At 34.2% G+C, this 12,691-nt stretch overlaps 1 protein-coding gene across 1 annotated transcript in view; it reads left to right on the forward strand.

Annotated features, from left to right (window-relative positions):
• LOC128990088 (gamma-aminobutyric acid receptor subunit alpha-6-like) overlaps window positions 1–12,691 on the forward strand; it is a 132,795-nt gene that overhangs the window by 111,372 nt on the left and 8,732 nt on the right. Inside the window, exons 3-5 of the mRNA XM_054412324.1 lie at window positions 1,935–2,221; window positions 11,231–11,298; window positions 12,040–12,260. Coding sequence (XP_054268299.1) covers window positions 11,272–11,298; window positions 12,040–12,260 — 248 coding nt within the window. The 5' untranslated portion in view covers window positions 1,935–2,221; window positions 11,231–11,271. The remainder of the gene's footprint in view (window positions 1–1,934; window positions 2,222–11,230; window positions 11,299–12,039; window positions 12,261–12,691) is intronic.

The raw sequence follows: 12,691 nt of genomic DNA on the forward strand, positions 1-12,691 counted from the left end.
TTACCGGTATAAATTGTAGATATTTCGAGACAATACGGTTTTACTAATATTAACACATAACATGTGTTAATATTAGTAAAACTAAATATTAGTAAATTTGGGGATATCTAGGCAAATACATTTTTACAATATTTTCACAAGAGAAACATGAATAAATATTTAAAATATAAACAAGATTTAGTTTGGATTTTAATTAATGACTATATTTACAAACATTGGTTTTTCAGTCATTACATTCTGTTGTTGATTGAATAGCTTATGGATAACTTAAGTTAGTTACATTTATTAAACAACAATAAAAACGTTAACTGGTCATTAACTTTCTCGATGGATACGAATTTTACATCTATTTAACACTAATAAAAACGTAAACATAGCTCAATTTGATGTTTACATGGGGGAAAATATTTTATAATCTATGTATCAAAACGAATTATAATTGCTAGATATCGATATTCAACCCAATAATATATCGCAGGTTTTCTGCGGACCTGTACCCCTATTTAAATGAGGGTGTTTTATGTTAAGAACTAGACTTATTCTTCAGGTTAAAAATCATGGATGTGTTATAGGATAGTTTTTGACTAAAATAAAAGACAAGGATCGAAATCGAGCTCGTTTATTTTATATAATAGTATCCAATAGTCAATGATAATACTGTTAACCTAAACCATTATTCGTGTGACAATGAAACTGATCGTGTTAATTCTTGTCCTGTATTGTTGTTGAACGCAGAAACACGAAAATATAATTATGAACCGATTGGTAACATCTCCCTCTGATATTTTATTTTCAACTTAATTTCAATTGTATCTCGAAAAGAACACACTGAAAAACTATCAACGAAGACTAGGAATTATGATTAAAATTAAAATATTTTGATAATTTTTGTTTTGGTGAGTCTTATATTTGCATTTTAATATTCTTACATTGATTTTTTAGGTAACTGTAGATATCGTAGAAAATCCCATTTTGAATCTAGATTGTCTATCTAAGTTGTAATCTATAGTAATCTATCTATTATCTATATCTATTATCTATTATCTATCTATCTATCTATCTATCTATGTCTATTATCTATCTATCTATATCTATTATCTATATAATAAGTTATCCATTTATCTATCTAATTTTAATCACAATCATTTTTTCTTTAGGATACCTAATGTCAAATCTTTAATTTGAACTTGTAAATGTGTAAACCACTTTGCTAGATGATTTTGATATCAAAACATTGAAAACAGAGGAAATATTTTATGTACTGTATCATAAAATCTTCGAAAAGCATAGTAGACCTACTGGTATTACCGTAGTAGTTATATCGATGGTATTACCTTAACAACGCCTTTAACACGACGTAGTTGGTATTCTAAAAGCGGAACTCTGTTGAGCTAATTCTACCTTAAAGTAATCAGTCTTCAGACAAGTCTCATTTTACGCTCCCAACTTATTTCTGAATTATTTCACGGAGGGTAATTGTTGCTTGATATTAAAATAGTAGCCAGTTTTTTGCGGATTATTATTTTTTTATCCGTATAAGTAGTTTGCAGACACCCGGTAGTGAATATGAAGATAGTCTTAGCATACCCAAGCCATGTAATAATATGCGTTTTGGATGGTTGGAAGTTTTAAACTAAAAAAACACACGAAACGCAACATTTAACACTTGTCGACAATTCGCTGACCATGCGGCGCCGATGGAAGGCGATATACATCGCGGTTAACGTGTCATAACCGTCGATGACCTCAAGATGTGCTTTTTTATCATCCAAATGACAAAAACTGACCCTACATCTACTTAGGACTAGCCCGGGTCTTAAACCAAAGGCCAACCCTTAAGAACCAGGGTAATATGGAAAAATATAGTAAAATAACAAGAAGGTATTTTACCAAATTATAATGAGGTAATGTAAAGTAATTATTCTCGTCAACAGGAACGAAGCAGTTTCCAGCTTCGACGCGTCTCGTCTAGTGATCCAACACGTGTACCGAGGCAATGACTCCGAGGCCGCAGTCTGGACCAACAGTCGCCTCCAGAACCTTTTGATGACCCAGAGGCCCGCGGGCCGCGAGGGCGAAGCCCCCAGGATCGACCGAGGCACAACCGTCTACCGCAGAATACTCTGACATGCCGATAGCGACTTCTCCAGAAATATCTCCCACCTTCTGGAGAATCTGCTGAAGAACTACGAGCGTTCTGAACTGCCAAATCATGGGAAAGGTATAGTTTACTTTTACCCTTACTTGACCGTTTAGGGTGTTTTATTCCTCCAGGTTCTAACACGGAATATTTCGACATAATTTTAGGCTAAATCTAGTTGAGGGGGTGCACTATTAAATGCCTCAAGGCTCTAGCCCGGAATCTTTTCCACGTCAGGCCTACTTCAGGCTAAGTCTACTTGAGGGGGTCACGGCATTATCACTTGGATAAAATCCATTGGTGTATGGCGGGATTTGAAACCGAGACCTCAGGGACCAAAGTCCCGCGCTCTTCCATTAGACTACGCTCCCCGTAAAAGGAATTTTAGAAGGATATATTTGACATAATTTGGAAGTCAACTTTGAACTACTCTTAGGATTCCAACTAACCAGCCTTGTTGGCACGGTACATCGAAGTAAATATAATATATTTACTTCAATGGTACGGTAGTCCGTTATATAACGTCTTTATTCATTTTTCATACGACATTATAAAATTGAGCATTGGTCATAATTAGCCATTGACACTTCAAAAACGTAAAATTACTCTAAAATAACCATAAATATTTACACATATCTTGATGGAATAAGAGAACCCATTTTTAAATTTCTTCTAATCTATTAATTTTACAGTGTAGACAACAGCCCATAATGGAATAAAAGCTTGATTCTATTTCCACAATATTCTTCTTCATTTAATGATTTATGAGAAAGTGAAAAGTATATAAATGATGTTGATGTATGGAGATTGAAAAACATTAACGTACTTCTAACATACAAAACCTTATGGTCCACTTTACACATCCTGATATTTCAATAACGTATCTTTATAAGCTTAGGATCCCCAAGTTCGATAAAGCTCTGCCGAAACAAGGGCAAAAGTTTGGAGAGTAAAGTCCATTTTGTGGTGAAGGCTTCAGAGTTTGCAGTTTTGGATTTCACTGCCAACGCGCGCTAAACTTGGCCGTAATGACATACAACACACATTACACAATTGCGTCTTAGAGGAGTCGTGTTTACATTGAACACGTCTGAATGGACAAATAAATATTCGATGTGTAAAAAGAAACAACAAAGCTACAAAAATATTGTTATTTGAGGTAATATTGCAAATATTTTCCATCACGATGAGGAAAAGATGTTGTAATCGTCGGAAGATTTTCACTACATTTCGTGGTCTGATAATCAGTACCGTCCTCAGGTGAAAAAGTAAATCCCTGGTACTAAAACATAACAAACCTCAGTTACTACTAATTACTATTTTTCAAGGTTTTTAGTTTCAATACTATACAGTTATCTGTGTGGCTTTTTCCCATTGTGACTTTCCATCTTCGGCCTGGTTTGTGTAAAAATCTTGAGGTACTAAATCACCTGATGCCGGTAGATCACAAGATCCCGAAACGTCGTGAATACGACAAGAAAACAGTGTCTTTCACTTATCTTGATATCAATTACCCAATTATCTCTTGCAGAACATTACCTCACCATTATTAAAAATGAACAAATAATATGAAAGTATTCTTAGTCATTTTATCAAATCTAAATAGGTTAGTACTAATTTAGGCCTATATTCTTTGATTAAAGAATATCTATATATTAATATGCAAGCATATTTCTTTAAAGCCTTTTTTCTCAGCTCGTGTGCATCGCAGGGAAAATCTACGCATACTGTTAGAAAGATATTTTTAAGTAGATGTGCATAATATGTTTATAATTTTAAATAAGCTCAAAAATAAACACGAAAATTTTATTTTAAAATTAAATAAATTAACAAAGGCTTTATGTGTTGCCATGCTTGTGACGAAATAACAACTAAATATAAACAGAAAATCAAACCTGTTTTAATTACAACGTGGGGTGAAAATAGGGAAGTTTGACATTATATATTTTTGGCGACCTCTATAACTCCGCGCCAAAGCTGGAGGCGGCTGAGGGATTAAGTCAACCCATTGAAGAGTAGATTTAGTCAATGGTCAAACTGAAACAATTGGGCATTCAGATTTTCATTTCTCTATGTTCTAGTCCACGGGATAGTTTTCCACATTACTTCAGATCAAGTCTAGATGGGGTCAGGGTATCATAAAATCCATTGGTGATTGGCGGGATTTGAACCCGGGACCTCGGGAACCGAAGTCCCGCGCTCTACCACTAGATTAGCTCGCTCCCTCGAATGGGGGAGTTTGGGCTGTTAGAGCAACATTAAGGTCCCGGTAAATTGTCATGAAATCAATATTTAAAATATTTTAACTAAAAATATTGTATAATAGTATTGTATAATATTTAATATTTACTACTTATAGTTTATTTAGTTATCTGTATATTCACGAAACTGTACTAATATCCTCTCTGATATCAAGCCATGCCATGTCATCGTAAAGACATCATAATAACAAATAAGATGCCGTCATATGTCACCTATTGACTCGTGGCTTCACTTTGATGTTGGATCTCAATTTTCGAGGTAAACGTATCCTTTTCATAACCAAACAGAAAAAGTACAACTATCCTCCTTAATGTTCACTGGCTAAAATATTTGAATATTTCAAAATAAAAATTATTGAACATTTCATAAAACAATAACTTTATAATGTTTGAATCTAAAGAATTATTTAGATACATTTTTACATTTTATTCCATTGTTTATGGTCTTAGAACAATGATCATTTACAGTCATAAAACTTATTGTTTTTTCTGCCACTGCATGATCACATTGCCACACCTGTAAACAGAAGGCAAAATAGCTCATTTACGCTCTAGATCAGGAATTCCCACTCAATAAATCCGCTCATTTCACTGTTGTCGTGTCTACTCTAACTACAGCCGCGGATCCGGTACGTTTGTTAAAAACTGTTTTTTATTTGTTTTTGTTGTAGTTTTGAATATCGGTTATTAATAAACATTATGTTGAATGTGATAACAAATACTGTGTATTTACAGGCAACTAGCTGTAACCCGCGGGCTTTGCCCCGTTTAACTTCTTAATTTTCAAGATGATCTCGTTCGCATGGCTCAATCACGTCCTGGTTGAAGTTCGTTCGCTACGCTCACTCACCTTTAGGTTGGAGCTCGTTCGCCGCGCTCACTTTCCTTCAGGTTAGCTCGTTCGCTACGATCACTTGCCTTCAGGTTAGCTCGTTCACTACGCTAACTCGCCTCCAGGTTGAAGTTCGTTCGCTATGCTCACTCACCTTTTGGTTGCAAATTAGCTGTTGTCATAAATGTAAAAGAAATAATAGTGCTGCACCCTGTTGGTAATCCTTGTAACTTTAATGCTATTGAACATCATAGAACAGAACCAACTTGTTTAATTGAAACAGCTGTTAAGATTCATTAATTCCATTTCTCATAAGGTTAACATGGGAAACTTCAGAGCCACTGGGGCGGAGCCGATTGGACGGATCACGAAATTGATGGTGTATAAACCTATTCCATGAAATTCTACACGTATGTACCAAGTTTCGTGGCAATCGGTTCAGCGGTGTCTGAGTTTATCACTGCTAAATATATATATATACAAACATCCTCTTTTATACTTATAGATTTCCAGATAATTGCATTATTTTGTTACATAATACTTGTTTATTGTTTACACTTGAATAATTTACAATTCATTTGTTTACTTTTCAATAAAATATTTAGATTATTCTGTCACACAGACTATTGAACTAAAGGAGGTACAACTGTACTGGTTTTATTTCAAGTCAATGCTGGTCGTGTAATTTTGTTATAGGTACTCTTCTGCGTTTTGTCCCGTTGCGAATAGCAAAAGAAACCAGATAATTACATTTATTTTATGACAACAATACAAAAAATATAAATTTAAAGAAAAACAACATCACCCTAGCTGATAAAATAAGAGATAAAGTAGATATAGACTAAAATAAAAGTATGTCCCATATATTTACAATGTCAAGTACTGCGTGCAAGTTAAAAATAGTTTTTGCAATCAATCACGTCGCACCATGATTGTTGTATTTTTATTAGTGTTGTTGGTCAACTGGGAGAAATGAGTCGGCAGAAGTTTTAATGATCTGAAAGTGAAGGTAGTAAAACAAAGAACAAAATAAAGCTTTCAAGCGATCCGTAACGCCTCATGGGGAATCATGAAAATACCCCGTTAGTTATGGTGTAAGAAGATGAGCACGTATCATAGAACGATCCTCGGGGACAAAGTATTGCATCACGTACACTTTTCCTATAATTCGACTAAGTTTGTCACCTTAGACAGATTATGTGTCGGAATCTATTTATATAATTTTCAAACTTATATAAGAGTATTAGGAATTAATCCCGAAAGTATATGTTTATGACAATGTATAAACAAGAATATCCTATACAGTAGTACACTTTACACTTATGGCTGAGTAGTTGAGAGGTCTTTGTTCGCCTGGTGTTCAAACTGTCACTGCCGGTTCTATTATTAGATTATTCGATTATTAGTCTTCATCAGTTGCAGCCATATTGGATTTTATTCCCATAAGAGCAATGTTTAATTTGACAGAACATCATTTGAAGCAGCATGTTGGTGTTATTTATAAAGAAGTTTTGAAAATGTATAATTAGGTTTATAACTTGGTATACTAGGAAATCAGGAATCATTGTTTTATCACAAGAAGTTTTTTTTTAAATTCTGATACAATGTTAACATTGCTTTTATGTGACTCTAAAATCCAATATCGCTAACACTGATGAAGTCTCTTTGAGGGTCCCAAAAAATGTTCCTTAGTTGCGCCCAAGTCCAAGCCAGGTAGGGGTGAGTTGCCGGCAGAAGGAATGTCCTGGTTTACATGACGTCATCCTAACCTGTCCTAAACTAACCTAATCTAACCTAACTTAACCTAACCTATACAGTTTTTGTTCTCCGCAGTAGCCTTGGAGGTCTAATTGTTCGAAACTATGTCCAGCTGTGTAATCATTGTGCTTATAATAAAAGCTTTCACTCAATAAAAAAGGTCCTGACTTGTAACAGCTGGACTTAGTGACAAAGCTACACAAGACATCACACTCCTTCCTACACCCACCCTTTATTCATATTTGGCTTAGAGTAAATGGTTAACTCAAATAGAACTGGCGGTTGATTAATACTAGCTGGCCTATTTAAAAACATTACCTTCTCCCGCCAGTTCTATTTGCGTCAAATATAGCTGCGTTCCCATTATAATCGTGGATTGTAATAATAACTTATCACTTTAAATTATCGATTAGATTCATTGAATATATAACTCAATAACGCTCTCTACAACATTTGGATCAACCTGATGTGTTGTTTTCCTATAATATGTTGAAAATGTTGCACCAAGAGAGGAATGAGAAGCAAACATGTGGTCAGCTGCAACAGACGCGGGAAAACTCTTAAAGCACGCGAGAATTCTTGTCATGTAGCAGCGCTGTCCGGATACTTCACATTTCATATAGTTTAACATATTAATTTTTAAACATGAAATTCCACTTAAATACTTTAGAGTGATAAATTAATAGATAGGCGATAATGGTTTTGTATTATTCGAGTTTTAGTATCAACGTTTCTTTTCTCTTTTTATACACAAAATTTTTAGGTTAATACATAATTAACTGTATATACTCAACGACAATGAACACTGTTAGGTGATGAATGTTGGTGAAGTAATGAATGTGACGAGTGGAGAATATTAGTATTCCTGTCCATATAACTCTTGGAAGAAACTTTGACTCTTTCACTCAATATACAAGACGACTTTGACATCGTAGACTTGAGTATATAGTTGCTTTCTTTAAGTTAGAAACTAAATTGAATTCTAATGTTACTTTAACAAGAATTGTAACTAAATTATAACATAGAATAAACTGTTCTAGTGATTTTCATGAGTGATAATGAGAAGTGAGTTAATAAATAAACATTGTTATAAATTAAGTCTATGAGGGTGTGATACAATTGAAATGCCAGTTTATCTTTTATTCATACTGTCATAGTTGATGGGAGCTTAAAAGGTTGCTATAACATAGGGCCTACAAGCTGTTCTTCCATTTTTGCATGATTTAAGTGCAAACGAAATTTATCTGTTATAGACTGAAGATTAATCTATCTATGTAGGCTACATTCGTTTTCTGTGTTACATTTATTTTTCAGCCATCCCATTTAACAGATTTTTACAATTGAGGTGCCGTTGAGGTGCCATTGTAAAGTTAATGATACAGCAGAGGGACGACGAATGGTAAATTAAAAAGGTGATTTAATTTAGGGCTTCGCCCCTCTCAATTTGTTTTTTAAAGTCGGTTTTATAGATTCAGGGGTGCTGACTAACTTTCTTTATAAAGGTTTTACTTGTTAATTTAAATCACACAGTTGATCTTTCTGTTGAATGTTTAAGGATAGGCAAACAGGAGACAAAACCGTTTATGCAAATGGATTTTAAATATGATAATTTTTGATGACTGTAACCAGATCGAGGTAGGTAAATACTCTTCACATTGTAGTCTAAAAGAAAAAAAATCATCGTAAATCAGTAGGTTTAATCAGGTAAAAGCGTATCGCATTAATAGTTTTGCCTCTAAATCGAACACTATTAAAATTCACAATTTGCGCACGAGTCCCCTAGTAATTTTTAATTTCCTTTATTTAATTAATTAACAGTAAGAACCTTATTTTAGATATACTAAATAAGTATGTATGTTTATAAATTGTAAAACCCAAAACCCAAGTGAATTTTAAAAAGTTAGTTCAGTATGGAGTATTCAGAAAACCAACGTATTATTTTATTACTTGTAAAGTTGTTTTTACTTTAAAAGCCATAACAATTTGTTAGTTGAAAGCGTACGTTGAGGAACCCAATACACGTCTGGCATACTTGGATGATATTCAACTGTATATTGAGATCAGATTATCTGCTTCTGTGCCATTCACTTCTTGACTGAATCCATTCCTTGGTAGATTCAGATTGCAACCGAAGAAACTCATCGCAATACATTCTGATGCTACAGCAAGGTTATTTTTGTTAAAGCTTACCTCTTATAGTATAAATGTTGTTATTTTCTAAAAATGCTACAAAACAAACATCAGTTTTCTATTTTTGCACATTGACTGTGCTGTGAAATTTGTTCCAAGGACATAATTGTATTTTGTTTATTTGTGTAAAAAGGCTATCTGCACATCTACAGGAAAATATCTTTTTATCACTCCTTAACGAAAGTAACTATTTTCGATAACAGCTGACATCAATGAAAGTAGTCGTTTCCCAAGCTCTAATTTAGGGCGAGGGAAAATCGATCAGCTGATTTTCCCTCGCTCTAAATTTACTTTCCCTCGCTCTCAATTAGTTCTCCATTTATTCACTACGCGCGCTAGTGTTTTGTTACGGTTTAATTTAATGATTTTAATCAGCTGTATGTATTTTTAAAAGTTGTGTTATTCTTTTATTTTGATGTTTAAACAAAATTTATTGAGAAATATACGTAGGTTTCTTTTTAGAAGATTTTATTTTATTTTGATGTTCAATCAAATTAATTGAGAAATAAAATAGTTTTAATATTACTGAGGTCTGCTATTCTGTGTTTGTGTATTTTTGCGTCGTGATGAAAAGTATCGTTCATAACTCGTACCGAAAGTTACTATCCGGCACTTGCTCCATTATTCTCGTCCTCGGCTTCGCCTCGTACGTGAAAATAGCTCTCACATACTCGGCTTCGCCTCGCACGTGAAATTGGGGTTCCCTGTGTTCGGCTTCGCCTCACACAAAAACTTGAGCGCGCAACGGAAAATGCCACTTTCGGTCCTAGTAATGAAATATACATATAGTAATGAACAGGGCATATTATGCTAACCTTGGGATCCTCAAATCCAAGCTGGTGACCCGCAACACAAAGATGAAGCTGTACAAGACTCTCATTAGGCCGGTTGTTACGTACGGTGCAGAAACCTGGTCCCTATCTGCAGTGAACACAAACGCACTGAGAGTGTTCGAAAGGAAAATAATAAGAAGAATACATGGAGCGGTGAAGGAAGGGGATAGATGGAGGATATTGAAGAATGCTGAAATAAACGACATTTTGCAAGGGGAGGATATTGTGCACTTCATCAAAGCAAGAAGGATCGGTTGGTTAGGCCATGTGGAGCGAATGCCTCAAGGAAGACAGCCCAAAGAACTATTGTGCCAGAACATGGAAGGGACTAGGAGAAGGGGTAGGCCGAGAAGAAGATGGCTTGATGAGGTGGAGGACCTGAGGATGTTGAGAGTGAGGAATTGGAAAGAGATGGCGCAAGATCGAGGCGATTGGAGGCGAATTGTAGCAGAAGCCAAAGGCCACCAAGGCCTGTAGAGCTGCGGAAGTAAGTAAGTAAGTAAGTAAGTAATGAAATATACTATTCTAACAGTATGCGTAGATTTTCCCAGCGATGCACACGAGCTGAGAAAAAAGGTTTTAAAGAAACATGCTTGCCTATTAATATATAGATAGAAGATACAGTATCTAATATATATATATATAAACATTATTATTGTTTGTGTACAAAAAAAGTTACTAGAGGTCGTCGAGTGGTCGAAACTCAATCAAAAATATGTAAGTTAACGTACAGACTTCTCTATTTTCTAGGCTGTAAATCAAATATATGATTGGATTTTCTTCAGTTTGTTTTTATTTTATGTTTATATTGTGTTGTTATTTTTCACCAGCATGGCAACCCATAAGGTCCATGTAAATTTTTTTAGAATTTTTAATTCATTTTTTGTGCTTATGTTTTAGCCTATTTTAATTTATGAAGGGATTCTGCACATATATAGGAAAATTTGTTTTCAACAGTATGCGTAAATTTTCTCTGCGATGCACACGAGCTGAGAAAAAAGGTTTAAAAGAAACATGCTTGCCTACTAATATATAGATACTAAACCAAGTTCCAATAAAACAACAATGGAACAATGAATGCTTACTCAATCACGGATATATTTTCCAAACCATATGTATTGTTTGTTTCAACAAACCTTATTATACACAGAAACAGTTCAATTGTTTGAAAAAATATGTATTACACATTCAGCACCGTATAATTCTATTTTTTCAGGAGAACCAACTGTTGTCAAAACCAACATTCTGATCCGCAGCATGGGTCCTGTCTCGGAACTTGATATGGTGAGAAAACGTTTAGGTTTCATCTTGCTGACTTTTAACACGTTACTAGAATCATTGTAGTTTATTGATAGTTTTGTGAGTTTGATCGGGACTAACAATTTGTGACCATAAACACTATACAAGCCTGTTATTTACAGCATTTAGAAAATTTTTCTTAAACTATTGATTTTCCCAACTTGAAATAGTACAATAAAAGTTTTTAACAAAACAAAATATATTTCATTATTACTAAAGATAGTGGTTTAAACTGTGCCTTTATATTGATTTTTATAAGAACAAGCATTCAATATCAATTAACTAGTTGAGATTTAAATCATCTTTGCAGTAAAAATAATTGCTATATCATCTGTTGAAACTCGCTGAAGATTTTGAACTAAAATAGAGTGGTATTGAACTAATTGTAATATGTTCTTGACAGATTTTCATCACATCCATTATCAACAATAATACCATTGACGTCATAGGGTTTTCTCCAAATTTGTTTCATGTGATGCACAATTTTCCCATTACTATAGTAAGAACTGATGTAGCTAAGAACCTAGCAAAGTTTTGGAAGAACTCACTTCTCTATCTAAATTGTTTTTATTTTGAATACAAGTTTATTAACTAGGAAAATAGAATCCTCTTACATTTGCTGTATCTTATGCAAGATTAATGTAAAACAAATTATAGGAATTGAAAACTTTGAAACACCTCTTATAACTTTAAACGACACGTCACAATATTATAAAGATTTTGCAGGAGTACTCGATGGACTGCTACTTTCGTCAGTCGTGGAGGGACTCTCGGCTCAGCTACAAAGGACCAATCGAGAACCTCAGTCTAAGCATCAAGATGCTGGAGCGTATCTGGCGACCTGACACATACTTCTACAACGGCAAACAATCGTACGTGCACACCATCACGGTGCCCAACAAACTGCTGCGGATAACTCAGCACGGAGATATTCTTTACTCAATGAGGTGCGTGGTTGGCCAAATAGACTACTTTGAGGTTTACAAAACGTCTAGGTGAACCTTTTCTAAGGTAGACCAGTAGACGCATTGAATATATTCAATAGGTAGTTTAAGTCAACATTAGTTATCTACTTGTGAATTATGTAGCATATATTATGATTGTTATTTTTCTTCAGCTATTTACTATCTTTTTGTTGTAAATGACAGATCGATCTAAAACCAAACATAAATCCTTATCGTCGTATCTTTTACCAAATTTAAAGTTTGAATTTAAGTTTCATTTCCAAGTAAAAGAGAACAATGTTTAAAAAAGAGCAAGTTTCAATCTTGCTTAGCGCATTATCTTACCATTATACATATTTTTCCCACGTTCAAACTGCCATGTGTCATGTTATCACGGTTGTGTATTTATTATTGTAAAAATGGTTTATCTATAC

This window comes from Macrosteles quadrilineatus, unplaced genomic scaffold (assembly GCF_028750875.1).
Source record: "Macrosteles quadrilineatus isolate MER2022 unplaced genomic scaffold, UCM_ALF_1.0 Scaffold_3__2_contigs__length_128488019, whole genome shotgun sequence".
Taxonomy (NCBI): domain Eukaryota; kingdom Metazoa; phylum Arthropoda; class Insecta; order Hemiptera; family Cicadellidae; genus Macrosteles; species Macrosteles quadrilineatus.